The 25671-nt window shown below is 49.0% G+C and overlaps 1 protein-coding gene across 1 annotated transcript in view; it reads left to right on the top strand.

The window, feature by feature from the left end:
* The first annotated feature begins 11070 nt into the window (after window positions 1–11070).
* ITGA11 (integrin subunit alpha 11) overlaps window positions 11071–25671 on the top strand; it is a 130083-nt gene continuing 115482 nt past the window's right edge. Inside the window, exon 1 of the mRNA XM_510503.8 lies at window positions 11071–11411. Within this exon, the coding sequence (XP_510503.3) occupies window positions 11360–11411 (52 nt within the window). The 5' untranslated portion in view covers window positions 11071–11359. The remainder of the gene's footprint in view (window positions 11412–25671) is intronic.

Here is a 25671-nt window from a genome sequence, read left to right as displayed (position 1 = left end):
CACTAAGAAGATATGACAATTCAAAATCTGTACGCATCTAACTACTTAGCCTAAGCATCTACAAAGCAAAAATCAACAGAACTACAAGGAGAGACACAATTCTACAATCTTTGAGGGAGATAATTTTGCTTATTATGTTATAAGAAAATAGCACTTTGTTAACTATGTGCCAAGCACTTTTCCACACACTTCACATGTGCTAGCTCATTTAACCCTCACAACTGTGGCATGCAGTAGGCACCCTCACTCACTAGGTGAGAATTCTGAAGCACGGAAAGCTTAAGTAACTTACCCAAAGTCACAGAATTGGTAAAGTATCAGGGCTGAGATTTGAAACCAAGCATTCTAGCTCCGGAGTGTTACTGACATTAACACTACTCTCTTAGTAACTGGCAAAAGCACGCAGGCAAAACTCCATCAGGGCAGGAGGTTTGGCCGTAGTCCTATATTCTCTATGACAGTAGCTCTTCTAAGCCCAAGTTTTATGGCACAATAATGTCTAGTAGTGGGTTGTCATGAGGTTGAAATGAGATCACATGTTTATAAACTGGAAAATGCTGTAAAAATGTTAGTTCTGTTGCTTTACTTTTGATCTCCTATTTTATTTTATTTTCAGGTGATTTTATGTTTGTGGTATCCATTTTTGTTATCATCCCTTCAGATCCCTATTGCAAAAACTTAGAATATAAATAACTGATAAATTGTTGTTGCATCACAGTTTATACAGCTGAGTATCAAAATGTTTGTGTCAATAGAATCTGAGTTAAACATATTAAAGGGTCACATATTGATGATGCTTTGGGATTTTTTTCATCCCATACGTTGTGTGATTCTGCTTCTGGGATATCAATACACTTAATGAAGGATGGAATGACCGGAGAGCTGGTGTGGGACCCTATGCAAGTCACTGACCTTCTCAAGCCCATTGTAAACTGCCCACTGCCTTCACAGGGCTTCAAGGAGGGTTACAGGAGACATAATTGGGAAAGCCCCTTGAATTATATACAGAGCTAAACAAATGTCAGGCATTGTTAAGAATCTCAAAATGATGCAGAGAGTTCAACTAGTCTGTTGCATGCTGTTTCATGTGTTGTTAATAATAAAAGCTAACATTTATTGAGAGCTTGTCATGTGGCAGGCACTGTGCCAAGCCCTTCTAAGGCTGTGTTTCATCTCTTCCTCACAGTGGCCCAAGATGCAGAGCGGTCAAGGGCACTGCAACCAGATTGCCTGACACCATCTCCAGGCCCCACCATGTTACCAGCTGAGTGTCCTTGAGCAAGGTAAGGTTCCTTTCGTGCCTCGGTTTCTTCATCCGTAAAATGAGAATAACAATAACACCAACTTCATAGAGCTGTGATTATTGGATGAGTTAATGTATGTCAAGTGCTTAGAAGTGCATCTGGCACTTTGTAAGTTCTCTGTAAGAGTTTGCTGTTTTATCCTTTTTATTTTATAGGCAGTAAATTGTTGTAAGTGGCAAGTCACCCAGCTATTGAGGGGCCAGGCTGGGATTCTAATCCAGGTCTCTCTGACCACAGAGCCTATGTTTAACTACCAAACTTCCTACCCAGCAGCCCCAGGAGCAACTTCAGAGGCCATCAGTCATTTGCAGAGCCTGTTTTGAGGCTCTGCAAAGACCAGGGAAAATGCTAGCTCCATTTCCCTTGCAATAATCCTCTAAATGATGCTTGATTTTTGGCCTTCGCTGAGGGGAACACTCCCAAGAGGCCTTAAGCCCAACACTTGCACCCACATTTTTCTCACTAATGCTCAGCAGAGAAAAAATGCTCACAGAAGCATTTGTTACCCAAACATTAACTAAAACACCCACACACATCATACCTCCACCCCTCCTCCACACCACCACTTGGCCTCTGCCCCCAGCTGCAAATTTCCTGGGATATGTTTATTTCTGGGACATGCTTGGGGATGAGCAGGAGCAGCTGCGGTAGTCTGGGAGAACCTTCCCTGGAAGGGCAAGAAGCTTGTCCTCTTTGCAGAAGTAAGTGCAGATGAGCAGTCTCTAAGCCGGCACCCACTGGTGGCTGCCCCAGCCTAGGCGGCATTTGATCACAGGAACAAGGCCAGCCCTTCAATCCTGTGACGAAGGGGAAGTAGAGGATGGCTGCATCTTTTTTATCTTCTGGCCACTGGGCTACTGAGGCTGACTAATAAGGCTGGCTGGAGGTGGACATTAGCTAGTGGGTTTCATTAGTGCTCATACTGTTAGGAACTTTTTTATGGTTTGTCTTGGGTTGTGTTCCCCTATCTTCTCCTCTTCAAATTCCAAGATCAGTTATGCAACTTGTGATATTCAGAAATTCCTGCACACCCTTCCAGACTGAGGTCACCAGCCCAGAAGGCTAGGACCAGCTCTCAGCTAAATGGAGAAACAGAACACGCTAATTTTTATCATTCCCTCAGCTGCCTTTCTGAAGGTCTACTTTCTCCTCCTGGACCCTCGAGCTGCACGAGAGCTGGTGCTCCTGACCCACACTCACTAAAAAATCATATCCTTTCTCTTCCCTATTAAAACTCCTCCTCTGTTCAGGGAACTTGGGGAAGAAAAGGATGTGATAAATAAGTTCACACTACAGGTGAGTGGTTGATATTAGTTTAATAGGTTAATCTACTTCCCAAAGAGGATATTCTTTTTCAAGGAGTGTACCCAGAGCCAGAAACTCAAACAGCAGAGTTTCTGGCATTCCCAGACATCCCAGTTGCTTGGACAGATGTAGGCAAGTCTGGAGGCAATATAATTAGCATGGTTTGGAGGCACTATCAGTGTTGCTCCCTCAACTCTGGGGTTCAAATCCTGACACTGCCACTTTCTCGCTACAAAAATTGGGGCAAGTTGCTTCACTTCTCTAAACCGTTTGCCATAGGTTGGGCTTTCTTGGAAGTAGACTCTGATATAAGGGCTTAAGTGTAAGTTGTTTTTTGGAGGAAGTGATCCCAGAGAGCACTGTCAAGGCAATGAAGAAATAAGACAAGGAAGGAAGCTAAGGGTGCAGCAGTGAGCAGGTTACCACTCTGGGGACTGGGGTGCAATCCCACTGGGCACTCTTTGGAGATTGTTGGAGAACACACCTCAGAGTGGTCCCTTGGAGGGGAGGGAGCTGGGGTACTTGTCCACCAGCTCCCATCGGTCACTGGTTGAGGACTGCTCCCATTAATGCCTCACCATGCCCAGTCTGCTGAGAGGTGGTCCAGGGGCTGGAGAACACCCTTGGGCTTATAGTTGGAGGCCATAAGATCTGGCTTTCACAGGAATGGTGAATGCCAAGGGAATATATTGGAGTGTTGACAGAGACTCAATGCCATCCATTCAGTGGGAATAAAAAGACCCACGGTATGCTGAGGGATTGAATGAAGTCAGGTAAAGCATGCAGCACAGTGCCTGGTCCACGGTCAGGACTTCATCAGTCATGGTTATAGGTCCTGTTATTCATATTCGGGGGATGCTGGGTACTACCCAGATAGGAGTGTGTGGTTTGTTTTGGAGAGACGTAGGAAAGAAAATAAGGAAGGCAGGCGTAAGCCCCCATTAAATAGGGCCTTGAAGGGCAGGCAGGGCACAGGTTTGATCCTATGAGCAGCAGGGCTGCGGGGTGATGCAGGGTGCTTGGGTGAGCAGAGGACATAGCACCTGTGGAGCCCAAGGTGGGGAAAGACGTCATCTTTATGGGAGCTCAAGTGATGCCTATGAAAGCACAAGATGCCTTCGGGGAGTGTGAGGAGGCATCTGAAAAATGATCCATGAGGCAATGACACCTCCTTCACAGAAACTTCTTCAACTGGTAGAAAGGCCACAGGCTTCTGTCCTTCTGACTGGCGTGGACAGAGTCCTACCCTAGTCTCCCCCATTTCCTGCAAAAATCTCCAAAGGCTTCTCATTACCTATCAAATGAAAACCATACTCCTCATTATGACATTAAAAATCCCCCACAATGTGACTCCAAATTATTTTTCAACTCTTGTCTTTTTATCACTCCTTCCCCCCAACCCCGCAAAAAATTTGATCATCCCCAAAGTAAAGAAAAAGATTAAAATGTAAAACTTTATCAGAGCCTTATTTATAGCCAGAGAGTGTCCTCCAGGGGATCTGTCCCTGGCATTTGAGACAATGCTGGCTGCAATGGCTCATAACCCTTAGGCAACATCTGAAAGTGGGAGAAAGAACCAACACTGCTCTGAAAAATAATGGAAAATGGTATCTTCAAAATATACGGGGTCATCTGTACATTTGAGGTTTTCTTAAGGAAATGTTTCTCTAACATGGATTTGATTGTGCTGGATCTGAAGAATATTGTTTATTATTGCTGCATGTGTATGTATGCATGCATGCATGCGTGTGTGTGTGTGTGTGTGTGTGTGTTCCCGTCATGCCCACTGAAAGCCCACTGAAAGAGAGGGGGCAAATGTGTACATTGCCTCCTCTGCCAATGGAGAGACTTATAGTTGACCAGACTTAGACCAAAGAAGTGGCTTCCAAGGAAGTCAGGAGTCAGGAATCATGAGGCAAACTCCCTTTCTCCAAATACACCAGAGGGAGTTTACCCTTAAAGGGACAGGAACCTGAAACTTGGGTTTACACTGTTCTCACAGTTCTGCCACCTCTGACTATTCCTCACTCCCTGGAAACAGCTCAAATGCTGACTCTTTTGCACAGACTCTGGTAGGCTTGCATTTCCTCTACTTAGAATGTTCATGTCACCTCTGAAAAACTCCTATTACCAAGGCCCCTCTGAGGTGACCTCCTTCTCTGGCCCTCCTATGTGCTTCTCTGGCTCTCTGTTCACACTTCTATTTTAGCCCTTATCACAGTCCCATTTACCATCCAGTGCCAAAAAGCAACGAAACCAAGTGGTTAGGAGCTTGGGATCTGGAATCAGGCAAGACCAGGTTCAAATCCTGGGTCTTCCTTTTACAAGTTCTGAAACCTTACCTCTCTGATCCTCAAGTTCTTCCTCTGTAAAAGGCAGATATAATTGCACCACTTTGTAGGGCTGTCATGAAGATTAAAGGAAATGTGAGGAAAGCATCCAGCTCCATAAGTGATCAATAAATGGGAGGTGTTGTTTTGATTATTACCGTTCATGTTTGTCTCCTCTTCTAGATTAGGAGCCTTGTGGAGAGGCAATAACACTTCTGGTTTGTCACTCTAACCCCAGGAGAGTGTCTGGTAAATGCATTAATAGAATGGCTCAACTCCTGCTCCCTTACCAAGTTGCACCCTTGGCCGTGAACCCTGTGCACTGTGGGAATTCCTCACTCTGCTGCATGTCTTGTTTCACGTCATGACTGCTTCCCAAGACTGTCCTCTTTACCCCTGTGTACTGCATCCAGACCCTCATTTTCATGGCTTCTCTCAGACATCTCAGCCCAGCCCAGGACCAGGATGGAAGTCCTGGAAACCCCCTGGGTGGTGCTGAGGACTAAACGAAATGATGCAAGATTTGCAGTTAGTCCATATTAACTTCTCAATTAAAGGTATTCTTCACATTGCTGTAGTGGCATTCAATTCTGATGTGGCTCTTCCAGTCCGGTCCAATGTCAAGGGTTTAGCCCAGCTAAACCCCACCAGAAATGACCTCTCAGCTGGAACATCCACTGACACCTCTAGACTTTTAAAGCAATTTCTATTCTCTCATACCCTTTGACATACTTTTTCTTCAAAGGGATGTTTCCTTATCCATCCTGCGTGTCTGTCTGTGCTGTGGCCATGCTCCTTCCCTTTGATATCTTTACTGCAAATGCTGTACATACTTGTGGCTTGAGAAATGGAGATCACAAAATAACTTTCTAGATTCAGTATAGGTTGTGTACAGGGCTTGATCCTTGTAGAAATTCCAGTCACTGACCCGCAGGCACAGGATTAGGAAGAATGGCAGCATCCACCTGGCTCTAACATTTCGGATTAGACTTTGAAGTGGAAAGTGGCCGGGACAAACATACACTACTGGTGTAAACTTCTTCAAAGTTAACCTGCTTCACTTTGTTGGTGGGGATGAGACCTGGCATGACAAATAAAAACCAAGGGACACCCTCTAAGCACACTTGTGCATGACAAATGCAGCCGCTTCCTATCACAGAAGTCATTGGTCCAAAATGGTGGCATGCATCATTCAAACAGCAGATAACAAGGCAATCTGGTGGCTTTTTTTTTTTTACTGCTTTTTTTTTTTCCTTTTCCCTTTGGGATTTATTATATCACTTTTTGGCAGAAGATATGCCTTCTCAGTAACTGTAAGCTTGCTTACGCTTATCTTTGAAAAAAAGTTTGCATTTCCTAAGCACAAACCAACTGATAGTACAGAGAGGAGGTGGGATCCATGAGGGGGACCGCAAGGGCAGAAAGGAGCCTAGAAGCCAGGGAGTGCCTCAAGGTGGAGCCCCCAGGCTGATTATGGAGACTGGCTGCATTGGAGGTACCTGGGAGCAGGACAGAGAAGGGTGGAGAGAAATAACCAGAGAGTGGGAGAGAGTGGGGAGTATTGGAAAAGAAAGTTGGAGAAAGTGAGACAGAAGGCCCAAGATAGACACAGGGAGACCAGTTCATCCCAGTTTGTCAGAGATTGTCCCCCAGTGTTGACACTGAAGTCCTATATTTAGAAAACCTCTTAGTCCCAGGCAAACCAGGACAATTGATCACCCAAGGTCAAAGTGGTGAAAAACTCAGAGAAAGAGTAGAAAGAGAGAGGCACCTCTCTGAAATGAGTGCAGATCAGGGCACCCCAATAACTTTTCTGGAAGAAGAGTGCATTGTGGCCAGGCATGGTGGCTCCTGCCTATAATCCCAGCATTTTGGGAGGCCAAGGCAGGTGGATCACTTGAGGTCAGAAGTTGGAGACCAGCCTGGCCAACATGGTGAAACCCTATCTCTACTTAAAAAAAAAAAAAAGATACAGACACAGACACACACACACACACACACACACATACACACACACAAATCAGCCAGGCATGGTGGCGGGCGCCTGTAATCCCAGCTACTTGGGGGGCTGAGGCAGGAGAATTACTTGAACCCAGGAGGCAGAGGTTGCAGTGAGCCGAGATTGCACCACTGCACTCCAGCCTGGGTGACAGAGCAAGACTCCATCTCAAAAAAAAACAAAAGAATGCATTGGTCCTAACTGAGCCAAGGCCTCTGTCATCAGTGCTCCAGACCACTGCTCTTTCTCCCTCCCTAGAGAAGCCAAGGTCCTCCCAGAAGAGCATGCTCAGACTGAAATCTTGGGAGCCACAGAAGCTGCCAATAGGACCTGTCTCTGAGCTGACCATGCTCATGCAGTCTTGGCCTGAAATACCCGCTCCCTCCACCCAGTTGGGATGTTGGGATTAATACTCAATCTGCTTTCAGAATGCTGGGTTCCAATCTCAGTTCCGCCTCGCAGATAATGTGGAATCTTGGGTGAATCTATTGCTACTTTGAGCTTAGATTTTTTAGTAACCATGGATTTGTCTGTCCAGTATACTTTGCCATCCCACCTTTTCTGGTTCCTTTAGGAAAGTCCTCTCCTGTAATATGTGGTTTTGATGGGGCTGTCAGTCATGGCGCCTTTCTCTTCCCAAGTCATGGGGCTGGGTGTGTGTCCCAAACTGAGCTAATTATAGCACCATATCCTCCAGACACTAGGACTGGTTCAGGGGTGGGCATGAACCAAAGCCCTAGACTTTTCTGCTGGATCTACTAAAGGAAGGCTGTCTCTCTCCCTTCAGAATCTATGAAGTGTAAGCTTGGGACTGCTAGACAGTCAGAGAAACTCTTCTGCTGCAGGAAAGGAAAATGGAGTGAAGCAAAACTAAGAGAAGACAGAGAGAGAGCAGTAACATTGATTTGAGACCCTTGATCCAGCCATACCTGCAGACAGAACACCTTTGCACTTCCTAGTTACATGACCTTTTACATTCTATTTTCTGCTTCAGTTTGATTGTGTTGAATTTCTGTCACTTGCAAGTGAAAGAATCTTCAACTATACCATCTCTTTACTATAAAAAATAAATACAATTTTGTACAAGATGAGTATTAAATTAGATCATGGATATGAAAGGGATTTCAAAAATAGTAAAACACTATACATAGCACTTGTACATTGTTGGTAGGAATCTAAAATGATGCAGCAACTGTGGAAAACAGTTTGGCAGTTCCTCAAATGATTAAACATAAAATTACTATATGACCAGCAATTCCACTCCTAGGTGTATACCCAAGAGAACTGAAAACATACATTCATACACAAACTTGTATGAACATTATGCTAACATTATGCTATGTTAATGGATGGTAGAACTGTTACCAGCAAGACCGGCAGCACAAGTGCTCATAGCCACATTATTCACAATAACCTAAAGTGGAAACACCTAAATAAGCCTCGCCTGATGAATGGATAAACAAAAGGGGGTAGATCCATACAATGGAATGTTACTTGGCAATAAAAAGGAATGAAATACTGATACATGTTGCAACATGGATGAACCTTGGAAACATCATGCTAAGGGAAAGAAGCCAGACTCAAAAGGTCACGTATTGTATGATTTCATTTATATGCAACGTCCAGAATAGGCAAATCCAAAGAGACAGAAAATAGATTTGTGGTTGCCAGGGACTGGTGGGAAGGAATGGGGAGTGACTGCTCATGGTTACAGGGCTTCTTTTTGGGATGATAAAGATATTGTGAAATTAGTGAGGATGATTTTACAATCTTGTGAATATACTAAAAACTACTGGATTCTATGGTACAGTTTATGGCATGTGAATAAATAAATCAGTTAAAACACTGTGTACATGTAAATAGTTATTATTATTATTCAACAGAAATCACAGCTTTCATAAAGCCCTTCACCAAATTCTCTGCAGTTCTCCAGCCTTAGAGTCTGGATTGTGCACTTGTCACTCATATGCTGCTGCCTTGGGTGTGATTTAAATAATGTTTAATAGTGATGAAATAATAAATGGTTTTAAATAGATTAATAAACAACAGATTATGATTAAATAAATAAATACATGGTTATGTCTTGTCTCCTCAGCTCCATCACCAGCTGCCCTAGTGTGGGGTTCTCCTTCCGTGTGTCCTGCAGAGCACAGGGGCACAGTAGGTACTCTGCAGGATCTGTTGAAAGAACAAATGAGGGCATACCTCTCCCCTCACCCTCCCCTGTTACACAAAAGCACACAGAGTGATCCTCAGGACCCCCATTCCCCAGGCACCTGTGAGGACGGTGAAGGTGAATGAATGGTAGAATTGTTACCAGCGAGACAAGCAGCAGCGCAGCTAGGACAGCCACTACAGTGCGCCCCTTCAGCAAGCAGCATGCAGACTCAGCACAAGCTGCAGACCACCCACCAGCATGCCCTGATCCTTGGGGAATTTGCATTCTTTGCACGTGCTCCAGGTCGTTCTGATGCACCTGGGGATTTGTGCAAGGCAGGAATGTGGGCTGCAGCCCATTCCCTAGCTGTAGGGGCGTTCTACATTCAACTCAGCTGGCTTAAACTCAACTCAATGAAGGGGACTCACTGTCATATAACTGGTAAGTCCCAAGGGGAGTGGGATTAAGGGGTGGCTTCATTCAGGGGTTCAACAAGATCCTCCATTCTGTCATCCAGTGTCCACCTCATCTCAAGGCCAGATCCTCCTTCCCTACCCTGACCCTGTCAACTTCTGAGCCTACAAAGTTCCTTGTCCCAGGCTGGGAGAGGAGGCAGGAGAGGGAGAGGTGAGGAGAGAGAGTTAGTTCATTTGTTTGTTTGTTCTAGGGGCTCTTTTAGAAAGGCAAGAAAGCTTGCTTCCCAAAAAAACTTTTTCTTTTGTCATATTGCCCTTTCTGAAACGATGGGCTGGGAAGGGCAACATACTGATTCATTTCAGCCTGAACCGCATGCCTCCTTACACACACACACACACACACACACACACACACACACACACACACCAGGGACGGAATCACCTTCCCCGAGTCTGTGGCTGAATGGGTGAGGTGAAGATACTGAAGTAAAACCCAGATAGCCAACCGAAAGATAGTGAGGTTGGGAGACGAGCACAAGCCCACTTCACTTATGTGAACCCGGGTCTTCTCAAACTCCAGCTCATCTTCAGGGGCCCTGACTGAACATCACCTCCTCTGGGAAGCCCTTCCAATACCTCCCGGATAGAAAACTCATCCTTTGTGCACCCAAACACCACCTGTACTCACCCATCCATCCACCCGCCCACCTACTTTGTTCCTGGGTGTTAGGGGCTGAGTACTCCGTTGTGAACCAGAGATTTCTACCCTGATGATGTTTTCAGTCTCCACAGGAGAGAAAAGTTAAATGATCACACCAATTGATGCCTTGCTTCTCCACTAAGCACAATGAAGAGAAATGAGGGAGAGCAGGCTGGGGAATATCAGCATGTGTCTGGGACCCGACCTGGTGGGGACGGGAAGAGGGGGTGAAGGAAGCCTTTCCTGAGAAAGTGGGGGAAGGGCGCTCTGCTGTGGCTTTCCCTGCATCCTGGCCTTCCTACCCTCTGCCTCGGCTTCCTCCATTGCTGGAAAAGCCAGCCTCCACAAGCGCGGTGGAGGTCCAGGGCCTGGATTTAAAGCTCTTGAGATAAATGTGCATTGAATTTAACTATCACTGATTAGAAGAGGGAAAGAAGGTGGCAGGGTTACAAAGAAGAGCTTCACGTTAGGTTAAGAGGGGGTGCACGGTGTCCCTGGGTGCTTTGGAATGCCTCAGGTGTGGAGGCTCGGGGAGTGGCAGTGGAGGCGAATCTGCATGTATTCCAGGGTCAGAAGAAACACTGTAGCCTCTACAATTCAAGCCGCAGGGTGCAGGGAGACACGGGGATGTCTTAGAATGGACCTTTGAGGGACATCCACTCACTTGGCCAAGGGAGACCTGCGTTCCAGCAGGTGTTCCTGAGCCAGCTTGGGTACCCTCTGAGTTTTGTGAATCTCTTTTCACTGGGAAATGGGAATAAAAACCACTTTTCCTGAACAGAATCTGACTGAGGCGGTGCGGTGCTACACTGGTGAGGGGGTTCCCAGGAGCGGTTCTCTGGAGTTTTCTCCAGAGGCTGACGTGGGGTTGGCGGAGAAGGAGCGCTGCAGAGGCGCGTCGAGGCAGCGCGCCGCCTGCCCAGGTGGCAGAGCGGCCGAGGCTGGCCCAGAGCCCGAGCCGGAGTGGTGTCCGGCGCCCCTCCCCGCCGCTCGAGCCCTCCCACTTCCTCTGAATGAGCCGCAGCTGTCAGGGAGCCCGGCGCCCCGCGCAGTGCAGGCTGCAGGCGCCGCGCCGAGGAGGCTGCCGCTCTGGCTTGCCGCCCCCCGCCGCCGCTGCACACCGGACCCCACCGCCGTGCTGCGGGCCATGGACCTGCCTAGGGGCCTGGTGGTGGCCTGGGCGCTCAGCCTGTGGCCAGGTAGGTGCCCACCCTCTGCCTCCCCTTGCCTCTCGGAGTCCCTCCCTGGGCCCTCAGGGCTTGGATCCAGCGGCCAGGATCGGGACGCGACGCTCCTCCCAGGGTCAGACCTTGGCTGCTCTTGGGGACGTGGGTTCCCCAGGGACTGGCCCCAGTCTAGCGGTTCAGTCAAGTTTCGCAAAAGAGGGAGGTGCGAAGGCTATTGAAAGCCGGGACTCTTTGGTGTGTTTGGGAAGAGTTGAAGAGGCTTGAGTTGAAAAGCGCCCAGATCTGGTGGCCCTCATGGGCGCCTTAGGTGCCTCCAAGACCCACGCCGGGGTTCCCGCACGGCTGCCAGGGGCACTCGGGTGTCCCGGGAGCGCCGAGGGCGCACGGCCCCGGCTGGGGAAGGGAATCAGCGCCAAGAGAGTGTGCCCCGGCTGCCCTCCTGCCTGGCTCCGGGGAAGCATCTCAAAGTTTGGAGAGCCGGGCGCGGCGGCCCCGGAGGGCTGAAGGGTGGGGGTGAGGGCTGCCCAGAGTGCCTCCGGCCAAAGACAGAGCAAAGCCCCGGGGCGATGGCCGGTAGGTGGAGGCTAGCTCTCGTCTGCCCGGCCAGCAGCGGCGGGACACAGTCGCGCAGCGCAGGACCCCCGAAACGTTACCTGACACCCGGGGTAGGGACCCGGCATTGCCTCCCAACCCGCGCTCGGAATTATGCAGTTATTCAATAATCTGGGGAAAGCCGCCATCGCCTAGACGCGCGCCGCCGCCTAATGCACTCCAGGTGTCGGGGCGCGGCAGGAACCTCCGGCCCGAGGGGCGCGCGGCTGGGAGCGGGAAGCCAGCCCTGAGCTCTCCGCCCTAGGGTACCCTGGCCCCGGCCGTCCCACACCGGGCTCCCCGGCTCCACCCTCCACGCGGGGCGGCCGCCAGTGATGCTGTTCTGCGGAAGACGGCCAAGTGCTCCGGCAAGGGCCAGCGCCTCGGTTATTGGCCGGGTGTGGGCGCTCAACCTTGCCTCCCCTTCTGCGTGGGCTCCAGGCCTGAGCTGGGGCCAGTAGTGGGGGTCAGATGCGGTGGTAGTGGGAGAGGTGCCCTCAGGGAGCTCAGGTGGAGACCCCCATCCCACAGCCGCTTGCCCCAGTCCCTGGGTACCATGCGAAGCAAGTCCACCCTCCTGTCGGCCTACAGAGGAGCTTCTCAGAGGGCCCATGGTTGAAAGGGCCTCTGGCTAGTGGAATCCTAGAGTCACAGTTTAAAACAATCATTGATGCATTGAGTTGTGGGGGCTCGGAAGGGAGAGCAGGGGAAGAACTGCCACCAGGCCAATATGCAACTAGAAGCCAGCTGCGGGAGGAGGCCAAGCCCATTTAGGTGTGTTTAGACAGGAGGGGAGAATCTTCTCCAGGAACTGTCCTCATATCACTAGGAGATCCAGCCACAAGAAAAGAGACGCACTCCTGTGTGACTCCAGATAGGTGGCTCCATCAGAACCTTGGGAAGGAGTGGCTGCCTTAGGGGCTAGGGACAGCCTGGACCTCAGGAAGCTAAGAGCAATGGCTTTGGAATCAGACCTGGCTTCCACTTCTGGCTCTGCACCCTGCTAGCTGTTCAGTCTTGGACTGGTTATGCGACCTTTCCAACAGGTTTCCTTATGTGAAGAATGGAGACACAAATTCCGTGTCCTGTAAAGTTGTCAGGATGCACTAAGGCACTGTAAGAAAGGCCCTTAACACAGGGCTGGGTGCACAGTAGGCTTTAATCAATGGTTGTTAATGTTGTTGCTACCTAAGGAGGAGGGGGCAGAGAATGACATTAAAGGACCTCTGAAGACACAGGATTTGTGACTCAGAGCTCCACTTATATGGCGAAAACCACTCCTGAGTTATGTCTGGTCAGTTGCATTCTTGAAATATGGGATTCGTTAAACATATCAATCAATGTTGGAACAATGACATCTGCTTGCAAGGAGCTGGGGGTGGGGCCCTAGCATGTGTGCAATCTGGGTCCTGCCTATAACTGAGAATAAGCCAAGGCCAGGGAAAGCTAAACAGAGGCACCAGGGAGTGAATGGCTTGGGGAAACCAAGGGCTGGGTGTTCAAACAAGAGAAGTTCAATTTCAGCCAGATAAGCAAGGAAGGCTTCCTGGAGGAGGAGATATCATTTGAACTGGCCCTGAAAAAGTGTGTAGAGTGTGCATGGGCCTTAAAGTGGGAATGTTCATATTTTGGAGTATTATTTTCTGAGACTAGTTAAAGAAGATGATGAATATTTTAAAACCACTCTGGTCAGTGTGGACTTTGAAGACTAGAAGGGTCTCAGGGATCATAGGGTTCACTCCTCAGGCTCCAGGACAGGACTGATGTTGATACCTCATCCATGCAACACATGAATTCAATGTGAGGATTACCAGGAAGCTTGTCTACTGGTGATGGCAGTTTGGCTGGGCAGGGAACCTGTCAGAGGCCAAGTTGAGGGTGAGACCTCAGAGCATCTACTCTCCCAGAGCTCCAGCTGCAGGCTGGACAGCGTGATGGGGTAGACAAAACTATCAGGAGAGCCTAAAAAAAAAGTAATCAAGTCCAAAGCGAGAGGAGATCCATTGACCAGAGCTTTACAGTCATAACCTATCTGTAGGAAGGGTGATGATTCTTAGAAGCGTAATCTTTGCTGAGCACCTGTTATCTGCCAGGCCCCATAAAGACACAAAGTGAGATCAGACACAGTATAAGGGTGGAGGCCCTGGAGTTTCACTGCCTGGGATTGGCCTAGCCCCTGCCGGTTAGGGATCTGTGCCCTTGGCAAGTTACTCCATGGCTCTGTGCCTCAGTTTACTCACCTATAAAGTGGGGGTAATAATAGAACTTAGAGTTATCACAAAGATTAATGCTTAGAAAGTGCCAGGCATGTATTAAGCACTCAAGGAGGTTGTCTTCTCCAACATCATCAGCAGCAGCAGTAGTACTCAAGATATTGACTATTCAGGATCTAAGGACACAGAGATATAACTTTCAAACTCAAGTTCTCAAGAGAAGTTTAGAGGAAGTACATTGAAGAATCAGAGGAGACATACATGCCAGGGCCCCAAATGAGTGAAGACTTTCCTAGTCCCTCCCGCAAAGCCCTGGCCCAAACTCTTGATCATAATAAGAACTCAGGGTTGTTGTTTTGTTTGTTTGTTTACCATCGGGGCTGTCTTGAAGTCAGTATGCTCTTGATGTGGGTGTATTGTGGTGTGGAAAAGGAGAAGGCCCATACCATGCAACATGGCCCTTGTGGGTGGGGGTCCTATCCAACAGAAAGCAACCTGCGGAAAAGCACAGCGCTAGACACCACAGGTGTACAAAGGCTCCAGAGGTCCAAGACTTGCTCCCAGCCTCTCCTTCCCAGTGGAGAGCAGGGAAGAAGGGAAAGTTTGTCACTTTGCCACCCCATTGCCCACTTGGACAGCCAAGCCCCTCAGCTGCCATTAGCTGAGGAGCTTCTGGATCTTTCCATATCACAAGCAGACCCTGGAGTCTCACTCTTTTTCTGCTTACTCACCATGCCCCCATCTCTACCCCACAGTGGACCCCCAGAGAGGGGATGTCTATCTCCATGCTCTTCCCACCATTCCCAGCCCATCCACACAGGGCTGTGAGCCCTGGAAGAACTCAGACAGTATCTTACCTCTCAACCTTGCCCCCTCTGAACCTCTTTTTCCACCCTCCTGTAGTGGGGAGCTCTTCCTTCTTTAACAGCAGGGACCTTCCCTTCCATTCTCCCTCCCTTCCACCAACACCCCCAGCTCCTATCACTTAGGATAAAAATATGTTCTAAGCTGAGCTGGCTTTGCTCTTGCTATGTAGAAGGGAATTTGGGGAATTTTAAAAGCCCCTGTTTCTTCTCCACAATGCCTGACTTTGGGTGTTATTGTCTCACCATGGGCTTCCAGAGCTTACTTTGGCAGTCAAAGTTGAACATTGTTCTAGGATCCATCATAACCCTCCCCAGGCAGTGATGGGCTCTGGCTGACTCAGGGAAGGTCAGCTACAAAATGAGCCTTAAAAATCCTCTAATATGGTTCAAAAATGGTATCTCTGCTGATCCTCATCACTGAAGTCCCCTTCCAGGCCCACCCACTCCCCACCAACTGTATGTAGGGTACCACCAAGGATTCATAGCCATTTGGAACTTTTCCCTAAGCAGCTGTGAGCTCCAAAGACACCCACACATCTTCAGCATGGAGTGCTTTCTATAGGAGCTGTGGTCCAAGGGCGACCCTCCACAACCCCATCATGCAGATCCTAACTGTGTGAATTCTTTGTCAAATGCCCATTAAGTTTGTTACCACTGACAGGAGAAGGAGAGGAGGAGACTGGTGCCGGTCATCTTGTAAATCTAAAATAAGTGAGCTGCAAAAAAATTCCATGGAGAGTTTTCATACTATATACTTCAGATCTGAGTCACACGACGTGTGAAATCCCACCTGGAGGAAAAAGTCAGTGAGGCCAAACCCCCTCGCTGCTGTCTCTCACTTCCTCCTTCACTGAAGCACTCACCAAGCAGCAGAAATAATCGGCACGTGCATGGGCTTAGGACCTAGACTGCCCGGATGCAAATCCTTTCTACCTGGGTGACTCTGGGATAAGCCCCCAGGCCTCAGTTTTCTCAACTGTAAAATGGGCAAAATAACAACTTCATAGGACAACAATCAGGTTAAATGGTCCATATGTAATTCATTTGTGTCAAGTGCTGAGAACAGTGTCTGGCACCCAATAAGCCCTCAGCTAACAGAAGCATTATTACTCTTCCCATCATTTAATATTTGATTGATGTCAGGCACTGTGTCAAGCACTTTCTCACATCTCAATAAGGCCTTGCTACAGTTGCACAAAGTCACTACTACAATTCTGCCATTTCCAGGTTACACATAGGAAGTTAAATGGCTCATCCAAGGTCATGTCGATAGAGTAAGAGGCATTGTTGGGATCTGTCTGACCCCCAGGCCACTGCCTTTTTTTTTTGAGACAGTCTTGCTCTGTCGCCCAGGCTGGAGTGCAGTGGCATGATCTCGGCTCATTGCAACCTCCACCTCCCAGGTTCAAGTGATTCTTCTGCCTCAGCTTCCTTAGTAGCTGGGATTACAGGCCTGTGCTACCATACCCAGCTAATTTTTGTATTTTTAGGAGAGATGGGTTTTCGCCATGTTGACCAGGCTGGTCTTGAACTCCCAACCTCAGGTGATCTGCCTGCTTTGGCCTCCCAAAGTGCTGGGATTACAAGGGCCACTGCTTTTAATCCATGCACCATACTCTCTTCAGGAAATAGAACTTGAGGGCACAGAAAGACAGTAAGTTGTCCTTGTTAAAGGAGGTGTCTTCAACAGCTGAGGAATGGAGGAATTGGGGAATTGTTGGGGAATTGAGATCAGTATGCAAAGAGCTACCCCCACAGGGGCACCAGCTTCTAGGCCCAGCTAGACAGTGACTCCTCCAACAAGATGCTGACTCGGTAGAAGTGGTCCTCCTATGATGCTTTATTATGTGAGAACGTCTCTCCCTCTCCCCTCTCCCCACCCAGCTCAGGGCCCACCAGGCTCTGCCACCTGCCCCCAGGTGCCCAATGCTCTGGAACACTGACTTCCCAGGGGCTGTCATTCCAGCCCATTCTCAGGGTCAAGGTTTGGCGATCTTCTCCTGTCTGCCCCGCCTGCTCCCAGTCCGCTAATCAGAACCTGCTCTGAGCATCAGGCCTAATGAGTTAACTCATGCTGAACCGCACTAATAAGTGATGACAACATGATGTGTTCTACCCAAAGGGATTTCCATTTCAACTGGCTGTGCCTTGAGCCCAAGGAATAAAGGGCTAATGGTGGGATGTCAGGCACCAGGGCCAGCCAGCAGATGAAATAGGAAGGAAGACCTACCTGGTGTAGTCCAACCACTTAGCCCCCTGCCCCATCACTGGTCAGATACCCCCTACCCCAGCCCTTGTTGCGATGGGCAGCCTCGTTCTATAACATAGAAGAACCCAGCTTGTGGCTTGGGTGATGCAGCTCTAAAGCGGGCAGAGGTTTTTCCACGTGGCATGTGGGGTGAATTAGGCAAGTTGCTATAGCAATGCACTCCGGGCTTCCAAACAGGATGACACAGAGAAGGGGTTCCTGCCTGCGCAGCTGGGGCTGACAGCTTTCTTCCCCCAGCAGCATCACTCAGCTGGGCCAGACAACCAGAAATCCTGACCCTGTGGATTTTCAGGGCCCGTTTCTTCCCTGAAGATCAGAGGACTGGGCCTCAGGAAGGCCATGGAAAAATTGTGAAATGGGCAAGTGGGCGTAGCTCTAGAGAGTCTGCAAAGAGCACTCCCAATATTCCTTCTGTCGGTCAGGCCAGGCCAGGTGAGGCCAGAGTTCCTGCTGAGACAGGTGTGTCCATTAGATGGATGGAGAAACTGAAGCCCTTGCCCCACCTCCTCCAGGCAGAAGGGTACAAAGCAGTCTCCATTCCCTCTCCATCTCCTAGAATTGCTCTCTCCCTGGCACTCATAGCCCCTGCGTCCAGAGATTGGTGGCCATAATAAAGTCCCATCAATAGTTTGTAGACAGGGTTCTCTGAGTTTATTCAAACCACATATGACACATGCAGGACCAGTTACTTAATCTGAAGGACCCAGTGCAAAATGAAAACGTGAGACCCCTTGTTTTAAAATTACTAAGAATTTCTAGATGGCCACAGCGGGGCATTCACCAAGTGCAGGGCCTTTCTGAACGTGAAGCCCTCATTCACTGTACAGGCCAAGCGCTCATCAAACCGGCCCTGCTCACATGGCTCTCCCCGTGGGCCTGTTGTTTGGCAAGGAAGACACCATGATCCCACTTTACAGATGAAAAAAACCAAGTGGCCTGTCCATTTCACCAGCATGTGCTGAGCACCCACTAAGCCCCAGGCACCTCCAAGTTCTGGGAATTCCAAATTAGATAAAGCGCGGTCTCTGCCTCAAGAAACATGGAGAAGGCACCCCACAGATCCCACAGACTGCAGGGCTCATTCCAAACACTGATGTACACGGAGGGCAGGGGTGTCTGTGGAGCAGTTCTAAAGGCACACGCCAGAGCTGTGAGGTCATTTTTAAGCCATGGAATTAAGATACTTCTGTCTCCAGTTATTGCCTCGAGACTGCTTTGGGAACCTTTTTAGGGGATCTCTGCATCTTCAACATTGGGCTCTGGAGCTTCCACCTTGGCAGACTTGAGAAGCTGGGACTTAAAATTCCTGGGCTTTTTGCAGCCCCAAGTATTTGTATTGGCATAGTCCTCCAGGGTCAGCACTTCTAAATAAGGGGTGACTCCTGTTCACCCACCCACATGGGCTTCGCATCTCATTCTGGCATGGAATTGCAGAGGGTCAGCACTAGGAGGGAAGGCAGGGACCAGCAGATCCAGTGGTCCTCCATCCTGGGTGAGGGTGAGAACGATGATGTAGAAGAAAGCTGTCGTGCAGACTCCACCCCAGAACACATCATCATTCTCCACATTGGGGCCCAGCAGGGACATTTTTTGAAGCTGTCCAATAATTCTAATGGGCATCCGAGATGGAGGATCACTGGTATAATGTAAACCCAGCCCCAGTCAAGCAAAAAAAAAAACAAACACTCTCCAGGGAAGGAAAATGACTTGCCTAGGGCCACACAACACCAGTGGTAAAGCCAAGATTTAACCAGTTCTCCTGACTCTCAGTCCTTCTGGAACTGCCCAGCCTGCAGTGCCACAGGATTCACAGCTGGGTTGGGCTGGAGACGCAGCTTGAGAGTTTGAGAAGCTGAGTGCAAGGTGGACTTTGCAGATTGGAGCTGGTAGGTGTGGAGTGATTCATTGGTGATACTCTCTGTGTCCCCTACAAGGCATAAGCTACTTGATCCCTGTGTGGCCCCAAGGGGGAGACCAGAAAAACCAAAGAGGAGCTATAGATAAATTGATTTGGCTGAGGATGCCAGTCAGAGCTGTCCACAGACAGATGCACCAGCACTGGGGCGGGGGGTTCTCTGAGTTTCTCAGAGGTGTTGGCAGGGGTTAGTCGAAGTCCATTAGGGTCATTCCGACCCTGTGATCTTGGGCTCTGCTGAAGTTGAAGTGAGGGTTCAGGTGAAGGAAGCACCTGACTCAGGATGGGACACCGACAACGCCAAGCCCAGCTGGGTGAGGAAGGAATACTCCATCAACAAGAAGGAGGAGGCCGGCCTGCGGGGTGGGATAAGCAGGGGGACACCTAGGACCTCCCTGAGGTCCCCAGCTCAGGTTTCATTGTCCCTCTTGCCCCCATTCATCCAGAGCTTTCTCCACAGCCGTCAAAGTGAGGCTCAAAAACAAACAGAGTTGTCTTACTTTCCTCCTTAAATCCTCAGTAGCTCTCTACTACCAGTGGGTTGAGTCCAGACTCTTTGACAGAGCCAACCAGACCAGGTAGGAATGGCCAGCCCTGGCCTGCATTCAGGACTCACCTCTAACAGAGCCATACATTTGGGCACCTGCACACGCCAACAGCAGCCCCAATGAGACTGAGCTTCTTAGTTTCTTAAACACACTGAGCTGTCCCTGGCCTTCACTCCTGTTGTTGCCTATGTCTGATTCTACCCTCTGCCTCATTTCTCCTGGCTGCCCCCAACTTATTCTTCAGGTCTCTGCTTGCCACTTCCTCCTGAAAACCTCCCCTGACCTCCTCAATCAGTCAAGTGGGGCCCCACTTGTGTGATTCCAAGGTGTCCTGTACTTCCCCCGCCATACAGTATTCCAGTTGCCTGGACATCTCCCCTACTGAAAACGGAGCACCAGGAGAACAGGGACCATATCTGTAATTAGCCACTGTATCCCCGGGTCTCGCACAGTGCCAGACATAGCAGGTGCTCAGTTAAGATGTGTTGAATGAACCAAAGAACTCTCTGTCCAGGTAAATGGAAAGCTATTTAAGGGCAGGGTAGATGTCTTCAATTTCTTTGCACATGCACTCCAGGAGGTAATAGCACAATAGCCTTTGTGAATCAGGCCCTGGGAGATGCTGTAGGGGATAAAAGATGGAAGAGATAACTCCTGCCTTTCAAGGAGCTTGTGGTTTAGCAGGAGAGAGATTTTTGGATAAATAACTACAATGCAAGGGAGGAAGTGATGACTGTAAGCCAGCTACAGATAAAGGACTCTGGGATTTGAGAGGTGGGAGAGAGATTATTTGTAAATGCAAGAAGGACTGGGTCTGGCAGCAAGAGGGTTAGGGAGAGAGTTCACCTGGGTAAACTGCCTGAGGTTTGGTGGGCAGGATGCCGGAGTGTGTGCTGTGAGGAATGGCAAGAACAGAACAGTGGGCTGAGGCCTCTGAGAGGAAACCGAAAGCCAACTAAGGCATTTGGATTTAGCAGATGGGAGCCATGGAAGGTTTTTGAGGGAGAGCAGTGACATGTTCTATCTGTGCTTGGAGGAACTTCCTCAGGTGGGAGGGGGAGGCTGGATACAGCAGGGCTACGATGGGGAGCAGGTAGAATGATAAGATGGCTACTGCAGCGACCCAGCAAGGGGACACCAGAGTGAAATGAGGTGGTGAGATGCAAAAGGAGTGAACCCAGGGGGATAGAATTTAACAGGGCCTGGTCACCAGAGAAGGAAAGGTGTCTGGGAGACCAAGGACGGTGTCACCAACCTGAAGAGAGGCATGAGAGGATGAGAGGTTTGACAGGGGAAGTTGAGTCAGGCCTGAACGTTGACTTTGCAGTGCTCGTGGGCAGGTGGAGGTGGCCCTCAGGCAGTGGAGAATGTTGCTTGGGAGCGTGCAAGTGAGTAGTCGGACTTGGAGTGGTTTGACTGGGAGCTTTCACACAGACGTGCCTCAGTGGTGCAGGCCTGAGTGAGAGGGAGTGCCCCACGGCACACAGCCTCTATCCCTCCACCCCTTTTCAGGCCCAGAAGCAGTGACTCATGCCCCAAACTTAAAGAGAATTCAAATTCTGACTTTAAAAGCCTTTTAGAACAGAAGAAACCAACCAGAGGGCCAGGCCAGACCACAAGCCAAACATCAGCTGTGGAATGTGCTTGCTGCTGATGGTGAAGCCAGCCAGGGGCAAAGGCACCGGCAGGCTTGCCAGCAGGCCCTACCATCGTCCTGAACATGTCCCAGTTGCCACCGAGAGTATCACCACTCTTAACTCTCTTTTAAAAAATTTTTAATAAACACATAATAATAATTGTACATATTTCTGGGCTACGTAATGTCCTCTCTTTTCAGCGTAGATCTGTCTGCATTCTAGCCCATCTGAAACCCAGCCCCTCACCCCCACCCCCCCACCCAGGCTGGCCCCACATCACCTTTGTGTGAAGGCTCTGATCTCCCATCTATCTTCCCCACTCTGCTCAGCCCAAAAGAGGAAGACCAGAAGGCAGGTTACATGAGGGGTCAGGGGACAGAAAAGCTCCCATGGCCTGTGGCCACAGCCCCCTCACTGGCCTCCTTGCATCTGCCCTTGTACCTTGAGGCTTTCCCACCCAGCAGCCAGAGGACTGCCACCAGAATGTAGGTCACATCATGTCATGTCCCTGCTCCGCTCCAAACCCTCCAGGGCTCCCCGCTTACTCTGAGTAAGAGGTCCCGTGTGATCTGTCTCCCCTGCATTTCTGACTTCATCCTCTGTGCCTTCCCCACTGGCTCACTCCGCTCCACCCCTGGGGCCTCCGGGCTGTTCTTCAAACACATCAGGCACCTTGGACTTTGCACTTGCTGTTTCTTCTGCTTCGAATGCTCTTCCCCAAGAACCTCTCTCACTTCCTGCAGGCGTTTACTCCAATATGCTTCTCCCATTGAGGCCTTGCCTCGGGCTCCTACCTAAAATTCAACCCCCCTGCGTGCATTCACATGCATAAACTCCCCTCCTATCCCCCTTCCCTGCTTTAGTCTCTCTGAGGCTTTTAATATTATCTCACATTATTACCTGTTTTATTTATTCATGTTGTATATTGCCTGCTCCGATGGAATGTAATCCTGAGAGCAAAGATTTTTGTCTTTTGAGTTTACTTATGCATCCCAGGGCCCAGAACAGTGCTTGGGCAGAGTACACAAGTGATAAATAGTTCAAGAATGAATCAATCAATCAGTTAAAATCTCCCCACCAGCCTGTCACAGTTGCTAGAAATCCCATTTACTAATCAATCACTCCTTTTAGATAAGCCAGTCCTCCTTCTTACGACCCCAGGCTACTAGGTAGGTATACATTCAGTCCTGACTTTTCCCTGTCCACTTGTTATCAAAGGCTTTCTTTCCAGACAAGAAGAGGTTGGTGGCCATTGAGCATCGCTTACAAATGGGCAGAGCAAGGAAGGCTGCTGAAGGGAGGAAGGGCTCTGGAAGGGAGGGGAACCTTAGAAAGGAGTAAATTGGCTCACAGCAGGCAGTCCAGGTCAGCCCAGCTGGCCCCATGCTACTCATCACTATTTACTATGACTCTGAGATGACACAAGGAGACAGGGGAATGGCCTTGTTTTTACACAGTGAAAACCTAGTTATATAATGGGACTTCCTAGGAAACAAGGGGGCGGGGGGCATGCAGCAGAAATTTTAAATGCCTCATTTCCCACAAAAAGGTAGTGATTCAGACATCATCTATATGCCACAGAATGTGGCCATGTTGTTTAGCACCCGAGAAGGAGCTGGGAGTGCCCAGAAAAGATGGTGGGAGCTGAACATAGACCCCAGATTACAGTCCAATCCCTGGGAACCACCAAACCAGAATCTGTCCTGGTGGCTTGGGAGATGACATGAAACCCATTGCACAGGTGGAGAGACTGAGTCTGAGCCTAACAAAGTCCATATTAGGAGCCTGTTCCACTGACATAAGGTTTCAACACTGGTCTCGACACTCAATGGCAACAGTAATACTAGCTAACATAGAAGTTAAGTAACTTAGCCAAGATCACCCGGATGATAAAGTCACAGCCTGGCGTTTGAAGCCAGGCAGTCTGACTCCAGAAACTGCAATTCTGAGAGGTCAAGTGTCTTGCCCAAGGTCATACATCTGCTGCTAAACAAGAGAGCCAGAATCCAAACCTCTCAAGACTTCCATTCGATCTCTTCTAAAATAAATGTTTGGCCTTCATGTTTCTAAAAGCCCTTTAGGGGCTATGCTTCCATGCTGCCATGAACATTTCCTGAGCCAGAACCTCAATCCTGATTGTAAACCCAGATGTAACAGGAGAAAGAAGTTGACAACAGGGACTCTATTTCCAAACAATGGGTACACTCAGTGCGGGGTTGGCCCTTCCTCATCCACAGGTTCATGAAGGGTCCTGGGCCTCAGGGGTTCCCTGAGAGGCCTCAGCACCAAGGGTCTGCCTGGGAGGGCCCTTAACAGAGCCTGAACATCCCAAACAAATGGCCACCCTAGGCTTGCATCCCTCCAGTGATGGGGGCTCACCACTTTGCATGGTAGTCCTTCATTTTCTAGCAAAGGCAGATGGAGTCATGAGCCCTTGACTCCTTTAAGGACCTAAAAGTAGCAGGAGACATTTGAGATGGTTTTGCAACCATGAAAAATTGGCCTGTACTGAAAACCAAAAAGACCTCTGCATAACCCTCAGAGAACAAAAACACTTCCACTCCCCAAAGTCCGCCATCCCCACCAAGCCTAGACAATGGCATCTGGTGGATCTATGTTAAATTCCATGCAGCCAGAGAACTTTTCAGATGGGTGTGGGTATATCCACTGGAGGGCGGGCCCTGCAGGCTTAGAAGGGAAGGGCCCCCACAATTCCTTTTTTTAGTTTGCATTCAAAGAGCAGGGCAGACTGGCCCAGTAGTTCTCTGAGTCCTCTTCACCCTACTTCCTCTCGTCTGAGGGAAAGCCCTGCCACAAATTGCATATCCTGAGCCTTGTCTTGCTCTTATTTTGCTCAAACACTCTCTGGGCTGGGGCTCATCCCACATGCACAGGGCTCTTGATCCACACACCCATGACAAGCAGGAGACAAGCTTAGGAGTTGGAAAACCAAAACCAAACTGTCTGAGCTCTTTGAGATGGTTAGTATGCCAGGAAAGGGAGGGACTCACTGTCCAATTCAGCTCCAGTTGAAATGGCCTGAAGCCAGAATCAGTGTGGGCAGGGCCGCCACGTACAGCTGTACCGGCTGTGCACTACATGATTTACATCAACTACAGTGTAAACAGCATCCTCTGCAGTTGTGTAGTAAAGTGACCTCAGGAAGGGGGTGGGGGGGCGGGTAAAGAAAGTGATAAAGGTGTACATAAATAGGCTTTTAAAAATCCTACGCAGGGACTGAAAGCATCGAGTCCTGTGTGTGCCTTTCACAGATAAGGCAACTGAGGGCCATGTGAAGTAAGAAACTGGTCCAAAGTCGCAAAGCAATTTAGAAACCATACTGGCAATAGAACCAGGATTTCTGAAGCCAAATCCAGTACTCTAAGTTCCTTCCCTCCCTGAAGCTCTATCACTTTCCCCTTTAACCCCTTATTGGCAGGTTAGTGTCTTAGAAGCCTGAATACTTCTATTCATTTTTTCCGTCTCATTTAACAAATGTATATAGATCACCTATTGTGAGCTAGGCATTGTTCTAGATGCTAAGGATAAAGTGGGGAGACAGACACACTGATTCTGGCTCTTGGGATGGGATAGAAAGAATTCCTATCATTCTTATTTGTAGTATTTGCCAATTACCATGATGTAAATCCTCCGACCATGGTCGTTTTCAAGCTGCCAACATGACATCACTGAATGGGAAGAGTGCACACAATCAGCTCTTGTATGCAGACTCCAGCACACATTAGTCCCTTCCTTTGTGGAACTTAAACTCCAGTGGGAGAGGAGACAGTGTCCAAGTAGGCAAACAGCTCTTATAACCACCTGTAATTATTTTTAATTGTAAAATACATAAAGAAGATGTTGTGAGGGAGAAGAACAGATTCTCCATAGCAATGGATTCTCCTTTCTCAGAGGCCATGGCGTTAAAACTGGAGGTTGAGAAGGAGCCAGCTGAGCAAAGTTCTTGGGGAAGAATGTTCCAGAAAAAGGGGACTGCAAATGCAAAGATCTCAAAGTGGGAAACAGCTTGGTGTATCTGAGGAACAGAGAGGAAGACGGTGAAGCTGGAAGGTAGTAAGTGAGAAAGCAAATCCGCAGGGCCTGGTGGGCCCTGGGAAGGGTCTAGAATCTATTCTAAATGCAATGGAGGGACTCTCGGGGGCTTTAAGCAGAGCCAGGATCTAGTTCACACTGTTGAAAGATCACTGTGGCTGCTGCAAAGAGCATAGCTTG

Source organism: Pan troglodytes, chromosome 16 (assembly GCF_028858775.2).
Source record: "Pan troglodytes isolate AG18354 chromosome 16, NHGRI_mPanTro3-v2.0_pri, whole genome shotgun sequence".
Lineage (NCBI taxonomy): Eukaryota > Metazoa > Chordata > Mammalia > Primates > Hominidae > Pan > Pan troglodytes.
The sequence above is the reverse complement of the archived record's forward strand: the minus strand, read 5'-3'. Positions and strand labels throughout refer to the sequence as shown.